This window comes from Aulonocara stuartgranti (genome assembly GCF_965226115.1).
Source record: "Aulonocara stuartgranti genome assembly, chromosome: 17".
Lineage (NCBI taxonomy): Eukaryota > Metazoa > Chordata > Actinopteri > Cichliformes > Cichlidae > Aulonocara > Aulonocara stuartgranti.
The window spans coordinates 32,254,614-32,278,565 of record NC_138953.1 but is presented as its reverse complement, the minus strand read 5'-3'; the positions used below and the strand labels follow the sequence as shown (position 1 = coordinate 32,278,565).

At 40.3% G+C, this 23,952-nt stretch overlaps 1 protein-coding gene across 6 annotated transcripts in view; it reads left to right on the top strand.

Moving 5' to 3' along the window:
• Positions 1-23,952, top strand: part of grm8a (glutamate receptor, metabotropic 8a) — a 323,575-nt gene that overhangs the window by 251,845 nt on the left and 47,778 nt on the right. For all 6 annotated transcript variants that reach the window (XM_082511551.1, XM_082511554.1, XM_082511552.1 and 3 more), the window contains one exon: positions 5,425-5,628. In XM_082511551.1, coding sequence (XP_082367677.1) covers positions 5,425-5,628 — 204 coding nt within the window. The remainder of the gene's footprint in view (positions 1-5,424; positions 5,629-23,952) is intronic.

Sequence of the window (23,952 nt, the reverse complement as noted above, 5' to 3'; positions counted from 1 at the left end):
GTCATTTAACTGTCTCAAGGCACGATTGCATTTTCTTGCGATATACTGATTAATGATGCATCGTGTCATTTCACATCTCATAAGAATAGCAGAGAGAAATTCTCATTATTACATGGCATGTTGATCTATGGCTCAAAGTACAATACTTTCATTACTTGGTTGTGCTTTTTTTTTTCTCTGAATGAGAATTTGCACAAATGCTGAATGCCAACAACTGCATGCGTACTTGTAGCGATGCATTAAAAGGAGATGTTTTAATGTTCAGAAAGACATAAAACACAAGTTACATGCAATGAGGCACAAATCTGGAGAGAAGAAAAGACAGCATTTAGCAGTCTTGTATTTCATTTTTTATTTTTTTTTAAAGGCCAAAGCGTCTAAAAAACATGCCGCTATTTTTATCTAAATTGTGAAACCACTTGAAAAGACTCTTTGCCCTTTTCAGGTGTCTTTCTTCTTTCTTGTGAATGGTCACTGACCACAGTTTGTTTTCTAAGAGCTGCACAACTGTTGCTAAAAAGATGTACTTTCAGTGCACCACTGCCAGACGTGTTATTTAAAGGTATGTTGCTGTGAAAGGGCTTACTAATTAATGTCTTGTTTAGCTTTGTTTGTAGACTATTAGCATAATTAGATCTGTAATTATGGTGGAACGTTAGACAGCTCAAGGTACTTTTGTTGACTTGGGAGGCTGTCTAGGTATATTTCAAAATGCACTCTTCTTAGAAACACAGGTTTCTTAACTGTATCTCACAGCTGACCAGTTCTAAAGGCGCTTGACTCTATTCTTTCTTTTTTGCATTCCTGTGCATGTATACACGTTGCTGTTTATGTGCTTGCCAACCATCTTAATGAGTGATTCAGCTTTTCACTACACCAATGAGATTAATGGAATGAATAAAACATGGCATTTCTGTCTGTCTTTCCTTTGCTTAAAGTCATCTTGATGCACTATGGCTGAACATATTCACCTTTCTGCACTCCTTGCTGGCTGAGGAAATGTTAGGAATAGTAAATAAACCTAAAAAAATTGAATATGTGCAGTATGGGGAGTGAATATTCAAAAAACAACAACAACAACAACAACAACAACAACAAAACCCCGCCCCGATAAGTGCTTACTTACACTATATGGACTCCATTATATGAACTGCTGATTGACTGTAGAGTTCCAGACTTCTCCTGGCATTAACATCAGCACACAAACTATGCACCACACACTTCTCATAGCATGGGCTTCCATGCCTGAGCAGCTTCTCTAGGTGTTGTGTGTAGCTGGGCCATACACTGTATGTCAGCCTGTAATTTAAATGATATACTTTTTTTGTACTTTTTACCTGGTGGATATAAGTGGATAAAATACAATCGGGTTTTAACTTACAGTGTTTCTATTTAATGTTGAATCAATTTTCACTCTGTTCTGTTCTAATTTCCTTGAATTTGGTTACAAGAACAATAAATGGACTCCCATCACATCACTTAGCCACACAGATACATTTGTTTCACCTTGCTGCACTTTTCTTTTTGGGTTTTGTTTTCACAGACATCACAGTCAGTTGAATGTGGTGTACCTCACCCTGCTGCACACATCAGGATTCAAGTGAGCTTACGAGAATCAGTCACATTACAGAGGCTGTTACCAGAGTAACCTCAGGGCAAGACAAGACTTTAAAAGCTCTAAGAAACTTTTGGGTTTTAGTAGTATAGTTTGATGCATACTAGCCTGACACCAATCAAATGTGATTTGTAAATATTCTTTTAGCAAACAAAATGAAAGGGAAATCAGCAAAAGAAATTGGGAAATAGGAAATAGGTGCAATGATTTATTGAAACATGTTCAAACATGCATGCAATTCTAACAAGCTTGAAAGTTGAGATTTGGTATGACTACGTTTATTTGTTAACACAGCTTGAACTCAGTAAGTCAGCTTTCTTGTCATTTCTTTAGTCTTCAGAAATAATTCGCCAGGATTCCTGAAGGACATTCAAAGTCCTAAGGACATTCTCCAGGTGTTGGCTCCTTTTTGTTCCGTTCCGTCAAGATAATCCCACATTGCTTTAATAATGTTGATGTCCAGACTCTAGGGAGGCCAATCCATGACTGGCAATGTTCAATTGTGTGTTTTTCTGTGTACGTGTCCATGACTGGCAGTGTGTTTAAGATCAAGATGATATTGCATGGTGGATCAAAACCTGATGGTACTAGGTACTTGGCTTCTTGACAGCCACCCTTTGACTGAAACCATTCCTGATGAAGCTTCCGTAAACAGCAGATGGATCTGAGGGCCAGATGCATCTCTCAGGTCCTGTGCCAGATTGTTACTGGATCTTTCAGATACTCTTGATCACTGTAGATACTTTTTGCAACAGGCTGTGCCTAAGTATACGATTTAAACTGGTTCGTCATTCATTGCCTGATGTGTAGACACAACGCTGGTTCATCTTTTAAGTTTGGGATTCTTTTTGTCCTCATAGAACATTGTTAAGTGGTTCAGGAAACAAAAAACATATATTCCTCTAACAATGGTAAAATACAAGGACTGGACTAAACAAACAGCTAATGTCCAAAGAAAAGTGTTGAAAGGCAGACAGAAAGCCTGGAGAAACATTGTTCACTTCAAAATTACAAGAACGTCTGACTCTTTAGAAGCAAAATATAAAGAAATGAGGGGTGACTCAGGACTATTGCACAGGACTGTAGCTCTGGCTGTGAGATTCAAAAACTGGGCTTGTGGCCAGAATTTGAGATGCTAATGAGAAAAGCTCTCTTCTCTTTCAGTGACTACTGAGCTGTGAATGTGTGTATTTATGAATGTTGAGCAGGTTGTTGGCCAAAAGGTGAATGCTTTTGTGGATAAATAAAGGTTATGTGATTTGTGCAGCTGCTTTTCTAATGAAATGTCAAATTAAGGGCAGTAATACACATAACAGCATATCTGCCAGCTCTGAGCAACAAGTTGTTTTTTTTTTTCCTTTTTTCCCCATACTTTTTAGGAAATAACTCAGTGGGTTTTTACCCCCAGTTTCAGTCTGACACCTCAGGCAGGTAGTTGTCCACATGTGCATTTTTTTCAAGCCGGGCGGATCATCATCGTATATACACACAAAATCAATATTGCCGAAAGCACCCTCCTCCACCCAGCAGTGTACAGGTCATGAAATAAATACCCACAGGTTTGAATAGTTGCCTCAGCATGAGGGAGAGTGTCCAAACAGGTAACAGAAAACAGGGTGCTGCAGAACCCCCCCCCCAAAAAAAAAATTTATTGTGTTAGCCCTCTTTGCAGGATCAAAAAAGAACAGATTTTCATTACAGTTGAAAGATAGAGACTTGTACTTTCTGCGTACTTTGTTCTCTGTCTTTTTCCTCTCTCCACACATATGCACACATTACAGTGCTCCTGTTTACTATCAAAGTTCAACTCTTAGGCCAGCATTGTGATCAGCTGTATGGCTGGACCACAGTGGCCCGGAGAAAATGCTAACTAATTTCCTGCTGGGGTTCTTACCCATCACCACAGGCACCAACAAACACACGAATAAGGACATGCATACAAAGCACCCTACAGCCTTCCATAACTGTGGATTGGATTTTATTCAGGGGACCCCATTAATTCCTTATGGATGCTCATATTGATTCTGGGTGCCTCTGGTCTTGTTAATTCAGCTCAGCCCAGATGGGTTTTGATTCGGTTTGTGTTGCCTGAAGGTGACTGCTGCTTTTAAAGAAAAAAAGAAAAGGAAAAAAAGAGTGAACATAGCCAAGATAGATGCAGTAGATTTAGTAACCAAACGGAGGGGTAGGACAGAAAGAGAGAATATGAGAGAATGTGGTCGAAGCGAGAGATAAGGATAGAGAAACAAGAACAAAGAATATATCACATAAAGTCAGATATCGTGTGAGAAAGGAAGATAATGAACGTAGGATGTTATGTGGTTCCACTCTTTGAACTTTTTGATGAAAACAGAGAAAATGAATGTTACACTCAATTACTGATTTTCATCTTAATGCATCAAGGAGGTTTTCACTCTCTTCTTTTTTCATTAGCTCATTATGCTAATGAGTCATTACATAAAATCCGCTCAAAGAAAATGCAGTTGGGAGACCATTTGCATGCTTTTGAGCATTGGCACATATTTATGTCAGGGCAGGGATTGTATGCATGCATGTATTTTGTACATGCATGCAAGCATAAAGACCAGATGTAAGTATTCAAATATTCATCAGCAGCTTATGAACCTAAACATTAATCTGCAGTAACTAATAAGGCTGCAGCAGTAAGATAAGCTCAGAAAGCAGAGCTAAATGGTAGTATACACTGAAGACTAATAACTGTATGTGAAGCCAAAAGTAGAGACTTATAAGTAAATTAAACATGTCAAGGCTCAACACATGGTTGTGTGACTAGTCGGAAAGAGGATAAAGTCTATTTTGTCCCCACCAGACACTTTCTTGCCTTTCCTGTATACACAGAAATGCCATTATCAGTGGTTCAGAAGATGTAAAGAAGGAACATGTTGTTCTTTCTTTGCTACCAGGGCGAGAATGGACTGAGAGGAGTTATTTGTCATTGTCATGCTGAGTGCCCCGTTGCCTGTCTACTGGTCAACCTGTCTTGCACAAAGATTTCATCTCTCATTTGGTCTCTCTTCATTCCTTTAAAGTTTCTCTTCATCTAAACTCTCTTTTTCGTTTTATTTCTTACCTGTTGTCTTTCTTTCATCTCTTTCTTCAGTCCTTCTGGAGCCAACCGCTGCCCACTTTCCTCTACGTGCTTTGGTGCCATTATTGTAGATCTTGTTTCACCTGCATTATACATTTCTATTTTTCTGTCACCACTTGACTATTGGCTTTTTTATGGTGTACATGGAATATAATAGGACATAAATGGGCTATACAGAAGACAAAGCACAAACAGAAGCAAAAGCTGTGACAAATGGTGATGGCCTGGCACTGTGAAGACGACAGTAGGCACACGACTGGCTATACAGGTCAGGTGCCAGGCTTCCCTATTAGAACAGACTCAAGGCGAGACTGCAGAATGATTATCATAAAGTCATTTAAGGCCATGAATAAGTTTCACATTTACCCAAAGCATCAAATGCCATTCACCACACAACCGTAGCATCTCGTACCTGAAGCATATGATTCCTTTTTTCAGTTCATGTGGGGTGATGGATGATACATGGCCTAAAGAAATCTACTTCTGTATGCTGTAACTTTATATCATTGCACACAAGTTTTTCCCTATAGCTCCCCGCTGATCTGTTATGAGAGGTAGACGCAGGTGGAATGTATGTTGCTATGGATTTCCATACCTTGATTGTTACCTAAAACGAGTCCCCTGGGAGTTAATGTGCTTTATCTTACTTCTAATATTCCTTCTCTCCCTTTTAAGCACATCTTTTCTTCTTCTTGTTCAGGTTTAGAAAAAGTTGGCCGTGACTCCAGTTATGAACAAGAGGGAAAGGTTCAGTTTGTGATGGATGCAGTGTATGCCATGGCCCACGCTCTGCACCGCATGCACCGGGAGCTCTGCTACGGATACCCAGGCCTCTGTCCACGGATGGCCAACAATATCGATGGTAAAGAGCTACTCAACCACATCCGCGCTGTCAACTTCAATGGTAAGTTTTCCACTTGGTTTAAATGTATAGGATCCAATATAATGCTGGGTTTTGTTTTTTTTCAACGATTGTAACCTTTTTCAGGTGCATATGCTTTTAAAAGCATTCTTATCCTAGTAAAAAAAAAAAAATTACATGCTGACCATTCAAACAAAATGCCTTAGATTATGCTAACCTTTTTTTTTTTAGTAAAAAAAAAAAAAAAAAAAAAAAAAGATTATGCTAACCTCCAGTAATACTTACTGCAATTTATATGTGTGTGTGTGTGTGTGTGTGTGTGTGTGTGTGTGTGTGTGTGTGTGTGTATATATATATATATATATATATATATATATATATATATATATATATATATATATTGTTGGAATGCTACTACGCAAGTAACCCCGGCGGAAGGGGCTACATGAATAGGATGAGGGACCTATGGATTCTTCGATACCCAACATCCACAATGACGGCGAAACAACTAGTAGCTCAGTGTTCCAACATTCGAAAGAAGGGACTGCTCTCACAGCTAGAGATTGACGAGGTACAACACAAATGCTACGGCAAGGAGGAGTCAGGACGCCAGGTCAGGGGGGAGATATCATCACCCCCACCCGAGATTGGGTACATAGCCCCAAGTGCGATAGGAGAAGGATCGTTGAGTGTGAGAGGAACTGACCTGAAAAATAGGATCATGGCCAAGCTTGAAACCTGGATCCCCCGTAGCCGGTTACCAAGATTACGTGAAGTACCCTCAGAAGGTCTGCTAGATGATGTTAATGCAGCACTACGGGCAATACCTACAACCACGATTACCGACACTAACAAGCTGATCTACAATACGGCAACAGTGATCAGTGAGATGCTTGGCTACAAGTTGAACAGCCACAAGGGGCAGTACCCTCCATGGAGAAGGAGGCTAGAGGGCAAGATCAAAGTAGCACGGAGGGAGGTTAGCCAACTAACAGAGTTGCAGAAAGGTGCGACAAATAAGGTGCCTAAGAAATACAGCAAGCTGTCCATACCTGAGGCCTTGGAAACTGCCAAGCAAAGACTCACAGCCTTGGCCAGCCGCTTGAGGAGGTACACCAGAGAGATAGAAGGCAGGAGAATAAACCAGCTGTTCTCCACAGAACCAGCAAAGGTGTACTCTCAGTGGCAAGGGAACAATAAGAGAACAGCACCACCAAGGCTGGAGACGGAGCAATACTGGAAGAGCATATGGGAGAAGGATGCAACCCATAACGGCAATGCTCAGTGGCTAGTGGATCTGAGGGCAGACCACAGCGACCTCCCTGAACAGGGTCCAGTAACCATCACAGTGGCAGATATCCAAGAAAGGGTCTCCAGTATGAAGAGTTGGACAGCACCAGGGCCCGACATGGTTCACGCCTACTGGCTGAAGAAGCTGACTGCACTCCACGAGCGTCTGGCAGCACAAATGAACCAGCTGCTAGTTAACGAGAGACACCCGGAATGGCTAACCGAAGGTCGGACGGTCCTGATCCCCAAGGACCCCAAGAAGGGAGCGGTCCCCTCCAACTACCGACCAATAACCTGCCTCAGTACTACATGGAAGCTCCTGTCAGGCATCATATCGGCTAAGATGAACAGGCACATGGGTCAATACATGAGCGGGACACAGAAAGGAATTGGCAAGAATACCAGAGGTGCAAAACACCAGCTACTGGTAGACAGAACAATCAGCCGAGACTGCAAGACCAGACTGACCAACCTGTGCACTGCCTGGATTGATTACAAGAAGGCCTATGACTCAATGCCCCACAGCTGGATACTGGAATGCCTAGAATTGTACAAGATCAATGGGACCCTAAGAGCCTTCATCAGGAACTCAATGGGGATGTGGCGTACAACACTAGAGGCCAACTCCAAGCCCATAGCACAAGTTACCATCAAGTGCGGGATCTACCAAGGAGATGCTCTGTCCCCACTGCTGTTCTGCATAGGCCTGAACCCCCTCAGTGAGATCATTAACAAGACTGGCTACGGATACCGACTACGGAACGGAGCAGTTGTCAGCCACCTCCTGTACATGGATGACATCAAGCTGTATGCCAAGAGTGAACGAGACATCGATTCACTGATCCACACTACCAGGCTATACAGCAATGACATTGGAATGTCGTTCGGACTGGAGAAGTGTAGTCGGATGGTAACAAAGAGAGGGAAGGTAGTCAGAACTGAGGGGATTGAACTACCAGAAGGCAACATTGCAGACATAGAGGACAGTTACAAGTACCTGGGGATCCCGCAGGCAAATGGGAACCATGAAGAGGCCGCTAGAAAGGCTGCAACCACCAAGTACCTGCAGAGGGTCAGGCAAGTCCTGAGGAGTCAGCTGAATGGTAAGAACAAGATCCGGGCCATCAACACGTACGCCCTGCCCGTGATCAGGTACCCTGCTGGGGTAATAGGCTGGCCAAAGGAGGAGATAGAAGCCACTGACATAAAGACAAGAAAGCTCCTGACCATGCATGGAGGGTTTCACCCCAAGTCCAGCACCCTGAGGCTGTACGCTAAGCGGAAGGAAGGGGGCCGGGGACTGGTGAGTGTCAGCACCACAGTCCAGGATGAGACAAGGAACATCCAAGAATACATTGGGAAGATGGCCCCAACTGACCGAGTGCTCAGTGAATACCTCAGGCAGCAGAAACCCAAGAAAGAGGAGGGAGACGAGGAACCATCATGGAAGGACAGGCCCCTGCACGGTATGTACCACCGGCAGATAGAGGAGGTGGCTGATATCCAGAAATCCTACCAGTGGCTGGACAAAGCTGGACTGAAAGACAGCACAGAGGCACTAATCATGGCAGCACAAGAACAAGCTCTGAGTACAAGATCCATAGAGGCTGGGGTCTATCACACCAGGCAAGACCCCAGGTGCAGGCTGTGTAAAGATGCCCCAGAGACTATCCAGCACATAACAGCAGGGTGCAAGATGCTAGCAGGCAAGGCATACATGGAACGCCATAACCAAGTGGCCGGCATAGTGTACAGGAACATCTGTGCCGAGTATAACCTAGAAGTCCCGAGGTCAAAATGGGAGATGCCCCCAAGGGTGGTGGAGAATGACCGAGCTAAGATCCTGTGGGACTTCCAGATACAGACGGACAAAATGGTGGTGGCTAACCAACCGGACATAGTGGTGGTAGACAAACAGAAGAAGACGGCCGTAGTGATCGATGTAGCGGTTCCGAATGACAGCAATATCAGGAAGAAGGAACACGAGAAGCTGGAGAAATACCAAGGGCTCAGAGAAGAGCTCGAGAGGATGTGGAGGGTGAAGGTAACGGTGGTCCCCGTGGTAATCGGAGCACTAGGTGCGGTGACTCCCAAGCTAGGCGAGTGGCTCCAGCAGATCCCGGGAACAACATCGGAGATCTCTGTCCAGAAGAGCGCAGTCCTGGGAACAGCTAAGATACTGCGCAGGACCCTCAAGCTCCCAGGCCTCTGGTAGAGGACCCGAGCTTGAAGGATAAACCGCCCGCAGGGGCGTGCTGGGTGTTTTATATATATATTGCACAAATATGACAAGTACCCTTCGGATATTCAGATACACATTTAAATCACACCACACTATCTTCTTCCCTGTGTTTTAAAGCTTTCATGTATAAATCATTTAAATTAATGTCAGATATGAGTGTATTGACAATGAAATTAGAATATATAAAGAGAGATATAGGAGATTATGAACTCAGATCACCAACTTGCAAACATTTCAGCCTCTTTAAAATCATGAATGATACTCACTTTTATCTTAAGACTTATCCTTTAACATCTGCCTTGTGAAGAACTCAAATTAAATATAAATTAATTCAGAAATGTAAATATATTTATATAAATATAAATACAAATTTAATTTGCATTGTTATTCTTGATATAGGTAAGCATTTGGGACAGAGAAAAAATACATCTCTGAGCAAAGTAAAATCAATCAGCTCTTTTATTACTTCCTTTTTCTTCTAGAGTTTCTGAATTGAATCTAAAAATAGGCTCTCTTTAGTGGAACATGAACTCCTGTCTCCTGGTCAAAGTGCTTGTGGATTTATGTACATTCGTCCAATCTGTTCCACGGCACAGATTTCTTGAGAGTTAAAATCCTTGTTCCTGTCGTTTTAATGCTTACATGGCTCATATTAGATGTTATTGATGTCACTGTTTCGTGGAATGACCTTTTCCTTTTCTAACTCTTGGGTGGGGGGGTACCTTTTAAGTCAGTAAAAGGTTTAAACCACTTATGTCAAAATACATATTTCCATATTTTCCAAACATTTTCTGTTTAATTGTCTCCAGTTCCTCCGTGTGTATTGTCTCACTTCCATGCAAATCTTGCCACAGCAATGCTGCACACAAGTGGTTGCTTATCCATAGCTGCCCTAATGTGACATTAGGCTAAAGCCCTGAGGGCTGTATTATGAAGTGGGATTAATTGATTAGTGAGGTATGTTGAACTTAAAGCCAGAGTTTTCAGTGTCACACCGGTGGCTCACTTTGGGCTGTCTTTGTGCCTTGCTGGATCACCATGGTAACTTATGCTGAACACACAACCTGTTTGGGAGCAGGTTATTTTCAGGGCTTCAGTTTAAAATCATTTGGAACCTCTATGCTATCACAAATTCTTACAAAAACCACTGAATGGTTCTCAAGAACGCATACATTCAGCTGGTGTGGCAGAAAATTTATAAATGTTACAAGCACAGATTAGACAACTGACCAGTTATAGTTGTAGGCTGTTTATTAATGACAATATAAAATCATTCCAATTAATTTCACTTTGATCTAGTGAAAAGCTAACACAATTTCCACATTTCGTTCATGATGCTGTCAGAACTGAACAGACCCGTCATGTGGTGGTTAAAGCGGTAAAGATTAGGACCCAAAATGCAGACTTGCAGGTGGAACTACAATCAGCACAGTTTTATTGCTGGATTATGAAATTAAAAATAAATAATAAATAAATAAAAACAAACTGGAAGGAACTAGAAAACTAAACTAACAGCAACCTGGGGAACACAGCTGGACACAATCTAACAGATGAGACGGGACAAAACTAAATATAATGCATACAGGACAGGAGACTGTCAAAGTAAAACAGGAAGTACAAGAAATACACACATTGAGATGCAGACTGACTATATACAGGAAACAGAGGGAGGAGAGAGTGAGGGCAAAAGAGCAAGGGATGAGAGGAGACATGACTGAGAGAACAGGCAACTAAACTTGGAGACTGATGGGCAAACAAACATGAAGACAAGACTTACTTAACTGGGAGACACTGAGGTAAGGAAACAGAGAAGAGACAAAGACATGAACGGGACCAATTGGCAACCAAGACACCCCAAATTAGAATTATACGGAGAAACACACGGATGAGGGAGAACGCGACACAGAACTGAGGGAGACGCGCACATAAATACACAGAGGGTTAACGAGGGAAGTGGGAGCACATGGGGAACACAGCTGACACAGATAATCGTAACGAGACAGGGCAGGAGTGAACACAACATGACGCATACTGACGAGAGACTGTCAAAGTAAAACAGGAAGTACACAGAGGTTCAGACAGGAGGAGAGAGAGAGAGAGAGCACAGACAAAACGGGCTGGGGAAAACATTGAATGAAACCCAAGGAGGGGAGACGAGGGCTCACAGATACACAGAGGGGCACACAGGGCATAAAAGTCACAAGGCGAAGTCAAGGAACAACTTAACAGAACATCCTAGAAACCAGAATAAAACACAAAACACACGAAAACTAAGAATACTGGGCCAACATGGCCCAGGATCATGACAGCATCGTGATTTTATTTGTTATATAAGTTTTGTTTTGTTTTTTTTAAATAACCTGTTCCTTTGACAATATCTCTGATTGGAGTAGGCAATGCTCAATTGACCCATTTTGTGTGGAAGAAAGAGAGTTAAATGATGCATGAAACGTCCACTTTTATGCTTATTTCCAGAAGCAGGAGACCTGAATTAGCAAAGCTTCTGCTGCAGTTTTAGACTTTGTCAAGCCAGAAAATGCAAAGAAGGCCTGGCTATCCTGAGTTTACGTTGTAGAAATACCCTTCTGATGTGTGGCACCGGTGTAACCCTTAAATTTTAGTTAAAATGAACTTAGTCTAGGGCTGTAGCCCAGTGTAACACTAAGCTTATCAGCAAATTTGTAAACTTTCTGATAGACCACATCATTTACATCAGGTATCTACGAGATTCGTTTACCATGTAAGGTAGATTATTGTATTATTGATACGTTATAGCTAGTCAACATCAGGTTTTGAATAGTGTGTTAATCCTTTTGTGTAAACATTTGGACAGTATCACATTTTTAATAAATTGTAGACACATTACAGTATTTTTTACCCAACTTGACTCAACAAATTCATATTTTAACAATGCTAAACGAAACGTCTAATTTGTCCTTATCAAAGAACATGTCACATTACCTCTCACACCTAACATTAGATTCAGTTTGTGTTTTCTCAAAACATGTAATCTTTTTACATTTTGCTTTTTTGCGAATAGCCTTGTATCACTTTGTACTGCTCAGTAATTTCCCCTCTCTCTTTCTCTTTGCATGACTTCCTCAAGTGTTGACAAATTTTAAGTGGATAAAAAAAACCCAAAAACACATTTGCTCATTTCAAAGTAGCATCAGACACCTCATTTGAATATTCTACTATTAATCTCCATTCCTCTCCCTGATGCGCCTGTACCTGCTTCTCTGTCAGCCTTTTCATTTCCTGTGTTCCTTCGTCCAGCATTGTGTGGAATACATAATGTCTGTGAAAGCAAGAGGCAGAGTGAGACTGGTTGCATTGTGAGGTTTACAAGAATGCTTTTCTGATTTAGAGGAACGATTAAAATTGCTTGAATATGTCTGTATAGGAATGTGCCCAAAATATGTATCAGTGTTTGATGCTTCCTGCTCTGTCGGTGTCTGCCCTTGCTAAAAGTGTCAGAAATAAATTCACAGGCAGGCAATGATTGCTGTTTCATACAGCAGCGGCAGATTTGCGCTCAAGTGAGTTTCTCAGTTATTGTTGGCCTGGAGGGTAGAGAAATCCTCCCATAACTACAAGGTCGCAAACTTTATCCCCAGATGAATCACCGAATCCTTCTCGCTTAGTAAAAGTTGGCCCAGACAGAATGAGCTGTAAGTGATCCTGACCAGACATTGAGACGGAATAAAATTTTTTTAGATAAGATGGAGCTGAAATGATATGGGAATACAAGCTTGTATTAGAGCTATTAAATTCTTTCATTAGCCTCTGACACTTTGTAGATGGCACTACAGAAAGTTATGGGTAACAGTGGCAATTACAATAAATTATAATGCAATTAATTTACAGCTGTGTTATCCTTTTAAGGTCACATGCTGCATCCATAAAAGTGAGAACGCTACAAATGTATAATTTACTGATGAAATAGGGGAATACTTAAACTAAAAACAGACTTTAAATAACTAATAATTTACTCCAGACACACCTCTACCCTCCAGTATTTTGAAAAGGAAGAAAAAAAAAGAAAATTTGAAGGAGTAATATAGAAAGAGTGCACTTGAATGCTTGAATTGAGGCATGACATGATTACAGAAAATAAAAAAATTAATAGGTGGAATCAATCAATTTGCCAGTGTCTGGGTTATGCGAAGATGGGAATTAAACACCTACACGCTTACCAGCCACATCATTTGATTCATCTGTTTAACTGTCTGGTTAGTGCAAATATCTAAGCAGCCAATCAAATGGCAGCAACTGAATGCATTTCGGCATGTAGACACAGTTAAGATGACCTGCTGATGTTGAAAAACAGCATTAAAATGGTGAAGAACGGTGATTTAAGGGACTTTGAATGTAGCTTGGTTGTCTGAGTATTGGAGAATAGGTATGCAACAATAACTCAAATAACCACTAGTTACAGTTAAGGTATGCAGAAGAGCATCTCTGAACACACAACACATCGAACCTTGAAGCAGATGTGCTACAGCAACAGAAGACCACACTGTGTCCTGCTCTTCCAACTAAATCAGGAAACTGAGTCCAGATTTCACATGGGCTCATCAAGACTGAAAAATGTTGACTGATCTGGTGAGTCTCGACTTTCTGCTGTGACGTATGAATGATAGGGTCAGAATTTTGTGTAAACAAGATGAAAGCAGGGTTCCATCCTGGCTTATCAGAGCCACTGATACCATCCTTGGTATCAGTGGTTCAGGCTGCTAGTGGTGGTGTAATGGACTGCCATCCCCGGAAAAAAGAAAGTTGATCACTTTTTCTGTCAGTCTGTTTTCCCACTGTAAGTACTTGAGTTTGATTTTTAAAAAACTAATGAGTTTCATTTGCTGGGTGGTTGTTTGTAGTAAGTGGATCTGCTGGGGTTGTTCACATCTGGTCAGATGCCTTGAAGAAATGAAGCTTCTTCTGGCTACTTTTTTGTGTGTGTGTATTTTTATGAGTGTGTCTGGATACATTTGTGTTTTCTGATTAAAAACAGTTTCATTATTAGTGTGGTTAGGGTCACCATTACACTGATAACCCTTAAGGAGAAATGTGGGAAAAACTGAAGGCCTGCGTGTGTCTTGCCTGTGTTAATTGCACATCATGGGCATGGAGGAGAATAAGCTAGAGGTGATGATGGACCATGGATTTTCTTTCTTGTTGCTCCTTATGGATCCATATCCATTTGCCTTTTGAGCAGCTACATGACAAAATGAGAGAGAGAATGGGCTGCTTTCTGACCAACTGAAAACCAGTTTGGTTGTTGCTGTTGCTGTAGAACCACAGAATCAATGTAGAAAACCAGTGCACTTCAACTTCAGCAAAAAGCCAACCGTTTAGCAACCTCTTCATTCAATTTGAGTACAGCCTTAACAGAATTTCAGCAGATGTCCATGTTAACACTAAAAATCAAGTTTTTTTTAATGGCCAGAGGACAAACTCTTTTTTTCTCTCATTTGTTCTCATGGGTTCTGTACACATCCACTCATGAAGGTGATGATTCCATTCGCATCAGAGTGGCATGGGCTTTTTTTTAAGGCTTTAATCTAGCTAAAAAGGTGATGAAGAGGACTCTTGTCCTGTTGGATCTACACAGGTATATCTTGAATTCATATCTTTCATACCTTGTGACCTTTCAATGGGTATATGCTATGTTATCAATTTGAAACAAAAACACAGCCATGAAAGCTGAGATGAAAATGAAAGAAGTAAATGGACTGGTACTTACGTAGTGTTTTTCGACTGATTTGAGCACTCAATTCACTTTCTTAATGCAAGTCCCAGTGACCCATTCCTTAAAGTGTTTTTGTTTAATACCAAAGCACTTTTAACTTAATGCTGATAGAATCCCACCCCAATGGATGCATCAGGGCGAACTTGTCGTGTAGTATCTTGCCTAGGATACTTTGACATGCAAGCTAGAGGAACCAAGATCAAGACAGACCTGCTGATTAGTTGATTCCCCGCTCTACCTCCTAAGTTACAGCCATATATACACCTCATTCTATTAAGAATCTCAACTTAAAAAGTTTGTTTTTTATTTTGAAAGGTAATTCATTCCAAAGTTTTATAGGACAGTATTTAAAGTTTTTTTCGCCGTGTTTTGGCCTTTGCAATAGCATATGACAAATCACGTCTACCTGATGTGATTTGTCATATGTAATCTGTCTGCCTCACACATGATTGATTATGGCAGCTGGAGTGCCATGTTAACTGAATAATTTGTTATACATGGTTAAACATGGTTGCCTAGTCTAAGCAGTATCTTATACTATCATCACTTGGCATTGTGGCAGAAACAAAAAGCCACAATGTTTTCTTTTATACATTCTTGCAGAGATGACGTATGGTTTATGGTGGCAATTGAATAAAATTATAATAATAATAATAATGGATTGCATTTATATAGCGCTTTTCGGAACCCCTCAAAGCGCTTTACAATACCACTATTCATTCACTCTCACATTCATTATGTTACTGCATTTGTATTTTGAGAAGAGGTCACCTCAGGATGCAGGAATACAGTAAACAGCAGTATGCTTATTGCTCATCTTTTTTCACCTAGAAAAAAGCCCATAACACTATCCACACAAGTCAAAGTCATCCACTTTCTTACTTTCTCAGTTTCTCATGCCATCAGGATTTCTGAACACCTCAAATTTTTAACATGATATTGCCCAGATGTAGCTCCAAGCCACTTTAACACAGCAAGACTGATTTTTCATGTAGTGATTTGCACATTTGCCTTACAAAGGAAAGAGCCTTGGTTCACTCCCAGGAAGAGGCACAAATCCCTTTGGGGTTGTGTCAGGAAGGCCATGGTGTAACAAATCAAACGCGTGGCACTGTCGTGAACCCTTTTTAACAAGGCTGCAGCCAGAAGTATTACTGAGTTTGATTACATACTATTATATAAAAACAGTGTTTGCTTGACCTTGCCGGAAAATCATTTGCTACTATTTTGCACTATTTGCATTGCAGAGAAAAGCTCATGCAGATAAACAGAGGTAAATGCACACATACAGTACTGTGCAAAAGTTTTAGGCAGGTCAGAAAATGCTGTAAACAAAGAATGCTTTAAAAAATGGAAGTGTTTATCATTTATTTTCATCATCAATTAACAAAATGCAGTGAATGAACAAAAGTGAAATCTAAATCAAACCAATATTTGGTCTGACCACCCTTTGCTTTCAAAACAGCATCAATTCTTCTAGGTACACTTGCACACAGTTTTTGAAGGAACTCGGCTGGTAGATTATTCCAAACATCTTGGAGAACTAACCACAGATCTTCTGTGGATGCAGGCTACCTCACATCCTTCTGTCTCATCATTTAATCTCAAACACACTCGATGATTTTGAGATTAGGGCTCTGTGTGGGGCCATACCATCACTTCCAGTAATTTGTATTTTTCTGAAGATAGTTCTTAGTGACTTTGGCTGTATGTTTGGGGTCATTGTCCTGCTGCAGAATACACTTGGGGCCAAAAAACAATCATTTATATTTCTGAAAGCATTCTTTGTTTACAGCATCCCCCCTCCCACCCACACCCACACCTGCCTAAAACTTTTGCACAGTACTGTATATCACAGATTTTATGCATAATGAAAACTAAGGCAACTTGTACAGTTTTGATCCAAGGCACAAAAATAAAATATTAAACTGAAATAAATTTAGGAACGTCAGGAAAACAAAATGAGTTGGTTTGTTTGATTGTTTCACTTCATGTTGAGAACTTAACTCAGACCAGGTCAAAGTATTAACAGATCCAGATATACATACATTTACTTGCTTTTACTTCTACTGGCTTTGTTACTTGTAAGTACTCCCCCAGAAAAGCATTTCAGATGACGTCCTTTCTAATGCTTCTTTCTCCATCACACTCTCTTTTGTCCCTTCTTTGCTCTTCTGTTTCATTCTTTCCTTTTTAGCATACTTTCATTTGTTTGTGCTTCACTGTTATTGTCCTCTTTTCACCAACTCTATTTTTCTTTCTTTTCCCCCAGCTTTCTGTTTGACTCTCTGTTACTCTTCTGTACTCTGCACTCCTACCACTCGTACACCCTAAAGCCATTAAGTCATCAACTCATGGCACTATAGGCTTTATAAAGTCTTTGTTTGTTCCTAGGATTTGTTATCCACAAATTGTAAGGAAAATGTATTACGTTTCATCAAAACAAATGTTTATTTTGAAACAAGTACACAATTATATATGTAGTCTGACTCGCTCTGTGTCAAGCATACTGCTTTGTTTGTTTGCTAAGCTGGGAGCAATATACCATGTTTAACCATCAGTATGATTATTATTGCTTCTCTTTCCTTCAGCTCACATTTTACATTTCATCGGCAGATTTTCAGTGAAACTTTACTTATTTCAAAGCACCCACGTTTATGTTCAAACACAGAATTTGATTTGGGAATAAAATGTTATTCTGTTCATGACCATATGTGCTCTCTTTCAGACTGAGTGGTTTAAGGCTAAATGCAATTTGGATATGGCTCACAAACAATATGGGGTGGGTGAGAAAAAGGGATAAGAATTGTGATTCTTACTGAATACATACAAATGAAACACTGCGCTACCAATATATATATCGTTATGTGTATATATATATTCTTATTCTATCTATTTTGTGTCAAAGACCGGTCCAATATAATATTTTTCAATTTACATTTCTTGATAATCTTTAATTTTTCCGATCGTCATCAAACCAGTTTGCTTAACTGTTACTTGTACGGACAATAGCATGACAAAGAGCCAAAATCAAGTGTTTCCTCCTGTAAATCAAGAATTGTTTTCAATAAAAAACTAATTCTCAACACCAAGAACTGAATTAAATTGAACTGAACTGTGAGATTTACAATTATTCCCACCTCTAGTAGGGAAAAGAAGGGCCTATTTTTGTCCTTTACACAAGTTTATATGTGGATGTGTTTTTCATGCAAGGTAACTCTCATTGTGATCTTCACTATGTGTGGTTATATTCCATGCAGAGAGACAAGATGGACTTTCACAACTGAACTGGCTTGCACTAATTAGAGGGGCTTGACTTTCATATGAAGAACTCTATACCTGGCTGAACAGCCTTGAGGAGAAAGAGAGAAGGATAAAAAAGGGAAGGTTTTGGTTAATGACATTACAAAAGGAACTGGCTTGGGGGATGAAGGCCACCTGTTATGAGAGAAAGAGTACTTGTATTATTCTGGAGAACTAGCTTCCCTATACATGATGAACTTGAACAGTCGCAAATGATCTTGGAATAAGAAAGAGGGAGCAAAGGAGTCAGAAGAGCTTATCCCAGTAGAAAGTCTATTAGGGCTATATGACCTTGAAGGGATATAGGAGAAAGAAGATATGGAAAACAGACAAGAGTAGAGGTTGAAGAGAAAGTGAATCAGAGAGATGAATGGGGTAAAAAAAGATGGAGAGCTTGCTGAAAAGCAGAAAAGGCAAAGAGAGTGCAAAAGACAATGAGAAAAGGGCAGTGCTTTAGGGCGGATAAGACAGATAAAAGAAAGATGAACTTTGCTTGGTCAATAACAGCTTTGGGTAGAAGAAAACAGCGAAATAAGAGTCATCTTCAGTCTATCCATGGGGCAAGGAAGAAAAATGGATGGAAATCCAGGGCATAGTAAAAGTAAAAAAAATACCCCAAAAACAAACTTTTTTTTTCTTTTTACTTTAGGGGCTGCGTAAAATGACCTTCAAGATGAGCTGACAGTGATATATCAAATTTATGTTCAGCTCGTAGACTTGGATAGAAAAGAAACTGTAAAAGACAAAGAGAAGCATGAATTTAAAGTTAAACTGAATATGACATTAGAAATGACAAGAGAACAAAAAGAGAGAAACATGGAACATGCTAAACATATAATGGCAAATATGCCAAATTTTCTTTGGTTAGGGCAACCATAAGAAGGGAAGAATGCATAGGGAACTGTCCTGGTTTATTATTCAAACTTCAAGTAAGTGGAAGGGGAGAATAATAAGAAAAAGGTAATGCCCTTTCAATCCCCATAAAATCAGTGATATATTTAACAACAACCTTTTTATCCGCATCTACCTGATGTTGATTCTTTATTGTCAGTTTAATACCTCAACAGCTGTTTTTCAGGTATTCTTAAACCCTTTCCCCATCTTTTAGGTCTGTTTATTCCTAAATTTTTAATGGAGACAAAATCTTTTGGATGTAGTACAATATTGAGTGAGAACACTATAACCAGCAGCTGTGAACGGCTGCAATATAATCCCAGGAGGAAACTGTCCATAGCAAATTTAAAGTGCTTGTTTTTTTCCACTGACAAGCTCAGATTTGTATTGACTGTTTTTAAGTTTATCACCCTTTGCTTTTACATGTATTGATGTCAAGTTGGCCAAGTTCTAAGTTTAGAATTGTGTTGTCCTCCCTCTATCGCCAATGTTGGAAAAGCATTCTTCAGAATTATGGGTTTTAGTACAGAATTTATTTTCCTAATTCCTTGGCTCTAGTTATCCTGGTCAAAACAGTCACTCAAATATAAGAGTCTGGCAAAGTGTATGTGTGGACCGGAGGGCTTCCATTATTTGTAGCTCAGCTAGACACAGTTTCAGCCTAAAAATACTCTCTGAAAGGTTTTAATAATCATATTGCCACAATTAAGAAATGGTCACCTGTAAACCAATAAAATCTTTTTATTTATTTCTTAACATATTTGTACTCCATCTCTGCAATATTCCTATGTTCCTACCCCAAATAGCTCTCTCCAACTCCAAAACGCTGATAAAACTTTTAAGACTTCTCACTAAGTGAGACGTCTCTTAGATGTGAGATGCGTCTTTATAGCTAGAATGACAATCTGATCCTTTCAGAATCCTCTCAGTGGCAAAAACATTGCTTCTAGTTGCTTTGTTTTTTCTGCAATCACAATCATTTCGACAGTACATAGATCAACCGGTAAATTGGTAGCTTCACTTTCATGGTCACCACAATAGACCAGTTGAGTGTCCACATCACTGCTGATGCCATACCAATCCGTCTATCCCCCATTCCATTCTCCTCTCAACCATGAACAAAACCCTGAGATTCTTAAAGTCCTCCATAATGAGTTTAGCACAACTCTCAGTCTCAAGCTAGGACTCCTTCCTCACCACAGAGGTGACTTTGCAAGTCCCAAAAGCCAGTTTCAGTAGCTGGAAATTGGAACACCAAGGCCTCCATCCTTCATGTCATCCACATTCTCCAGACCCCTACATCCTCTGGCATCCTGGGCAATGGTTCCAGTATGGATCAGTGGATCAGTTTGAGGCTGGTTGCGCCCACTGGGCTAAGAATACTCCCAGTCAGCATTACCCACTGTTACTATTACTATTATTCCCATTGAGGTCTCTTGAATTGCACCTGGTTAAATTGTTCTGGTATCTTGAGTTAGTAAATACTCTTTATAGCAGGAGTGTAAAGATCCTTTTAGTTAAAAGGCTACAGAAATGTAACTTCATGCAATTAATTATGCACAATGTAACATAGGTAATCATTTATGAAATTATGTAATCTGTGAACACACCACCACCTTTAGATGTTTAGATTTTTTTACAAGACTTATAGTCTTATTAAATTATCTTATTTCTCTAAAGAACGTAACTCAACAGCTACAGTAGCTCTGTCTAAATTTGGAAAGTCAAGCGCACCAACAAAGCTGTTGAGTCATGGGATGTACTTAGTGCTTCACTCTATATAGACTCCTCAGGTCCAAACATAATCTCATACTTACTACCTGCTGTCCACTTACAAGCAGCAGGTAGTAAGTAGAAGATTATTTGCACATTTTCCAAGTGTTTACAGGTAGTGTCATGGTAGCTCCATAGTGTAATGGTTTACACATTCCCTTAGCAAGGGTAAACTCCCTAGTTTATCCCCAATTGGGATTTGTTTCAGGAAGGGCATCCCATGGAAAAATCTGTCAACTTTACTGGAGTTACCTACTGTGGTGACCTCTTGCAATTGAAGAAGCAGCTGGAAGTACCTATTGTACAGGTAGTGTCACCTTGCCTGCTGTAGAAGAGCTCTCTTACAGTGCTTATTTATTGTTTGGTGAAGCCATATGCAGTATATAGTTGGCCGTTGAATAATGTCAGTGTAAACTGTGAGAGACAAATGGGCAAAACAGCCATCGTATAAAGTAGACCTTGTTCAGCTACTGTGTATCTATAGGCTGTGCATATAAAAGCATTTTCTATCCTCTTGCTATTGTTTTCAATATTATACATTACCCCTTTCTCTTGCAATGAGCTAAGTTCTGAAAGAGGATCATTAGCCGAATATAATTTTAGATAAGAGGAGTGAGTAAGAATAGGTAGAAACTAAGTAGGTATAAAAGCAATCATACAGAGAGCCCAAATCAGTGCAGCAAAGAGGCAAATATACACTCACATGGGCACAAAAACAAACCACTATTGGAAATACATTTAATTCAGAAAAATAAGAGGCAAGGATAATAGAGTAATCATTTTTGTTAATTAATTAATTTGTTAATTATTACTACTATTATGCAGGTCTGTTGGACAGGACGATGCAAACCCATCTAATCAGTTTTATTACTCCCATAGCCATTTGGCCTGTGGCTGCTCTCCTCTACCTTGGAAGGCTTAGTAGGTTGGTTATCATCCATTGCAATCAGTGATAAAGGGTGAGCAGCACAGATTATACTTCTAGCAGTCATGTGAAGAAGAACACTTACATTGTCTGCTGATAAATGCTAGCAAATGTAGCTTTGTAATATGTGCTTTACATCATAAAAAGGACATATTTTTATGACATTTATTGATTGAATTGAATTGATATACCTTTATTAGTCCCACAAGGGGAAATTTCATAAGGCTGCCGACCTATTGCACGCAATGGCGGCGCCATCTTACCCTCCGACCATACATACATTACACAAAGCATCACATGGAGAAGACAGGTCAGAGAGGTATAACAATGGAAAATGCACCACATGAGGAAAGATAAGGAGAAAAAAATAACTCCCCCCCCAGACTGAGCTCCAACAGGGAGATCAGTTTGAGAACAGAAAAAAAACACCTCTGGACATAGCACATGAAAAAACTCAATACACCAAAGAAACACATGACAAGCCACAGGGGTGGGTAAAGGGTGAGAGACAGCCGAATTAGACAGTACATCCAGGCCTGCGTGCGCTGGTCTCCTTGATCCACCGTCAGCATCGGAAGGGAATAAGCGTCGAAGGCGTTTGGAAAGGGAGGGGAGATGAGTGTATGCATATCAGTGTATATGTATGTGTGTGCGTGTCCAGAGTTCAGCTGAGACAGTGTCCTTTGCCCTGCTAGGTTAAGTAAACAGTCTTCCAGCCAACCCAGGTGGCCTTGCATGGAATAGGAAGGAACAGACTAAACACAGTCGTTATCAGGGTGTTGTTGTTCAGCTTGAGACCGCAGCTGGTGCCAAAGGGGTATCCGCATGAAGTGATGGTTTTTACTTTAGTGCGAACAGCTCATATGAATTTCAAAGCAGTTCTACAGTCCAACACAGGGTCTCTCAGTCTCCCATTGGAGAGCCGTGAGCTTCTCCATACTTGCGTTCTGTGATGTTGTCATTTCTTGTGCTCAAGGAGCCGATTCTGAGAACTCACGGCAGTGTGCCTCCCCGAGATGTCATCCAATTTGCGCCCAGAGATGTTATTCCGAGCTAGCCCTTCCGAGATGTATCCAGTCTGCAGTCAAAGATCTTATTCTGAGTATTCACAGCAGCCGTAGCCTTTCCAAGATCTTATCCGTGCTGCACTCAATGAGCCCATTTTGAGAAACTCTCTCCCATCATTCCAATCCCAGCGGGCAGCTCTGTGGGGGTTTGAACAGCCGGTTCCGCTTTCTTAATTCTTCGATAAGTCAGGGCCAAGCCAGCTCCGATCTGCCAGAACCCTGTTACCATGGTTCCGAATAGGTAGATATCTTCAGCACCAGTGTTGGTCAAGTTACTTGAAAAAAGTAATCAGTAACTAATTACCGATTACTCCCCTGAAAAAGTAATCACGTTACTTTACTGATTACTTATTTTCAAAAGTAATTAATTACTTAGTTACTTTTTAAAAACACGATTTACAACCTGAATAGGTGATAAAGCGATAGATCTTTCAGCCCAATTCTACTTTTTCTGCATGATCCATCATACAAAATGTAATCAAATGGAAAAGTCTCTTTTTAAAACTTGTTTTATTAGTTTTAACTTTATGCATCAAGGAAAAATTTAATTATATGCAACATTCTCTGACTGGAAGAAATTTGTTTAACATTTAAACTTATTTTCTGCACATTCCAGCACATAAAATATTTTTTTGTGTGTTTACACTCACTCCTTCAAATAGATGCAAGTAAAACACAGCAGAAAATAAATAACATCAAAGACTAGCGGTCCTGTTGCTCTATTTTCACCTGTAAAGCAGGAGTAGGGTAGGCGGAGGTGTGCTCTGGTGCAGGTGTGCCGCAGCAGTCAGTGGAAGAATCCGCGAGTTTCTCTGTGAGTTTCCCATTACGTTGTAGCGCACTCGGTGCTTGCTTGGAAGTTTAGGGTTTTTTTTTCCCCTTTAAAAAGAAGTTTTCTTCCCACGCACAACGGACGCTAATGTTTTTGTCACTTTTTATGGAATCAAACTCAAAGTAAGGTCAGTACTTCCACGCTTTAAACGCTGCACGCTCATACTCTCTCCCGCACTCGATATATGATGCACTGTTGATCTGCACACAGCTGTTGTCACGAACGTCGCACTCGCTTACGTCACTGTCATGAGACATTCTCGCAAAAAAGATCACGGTTTTAGTAACGCAG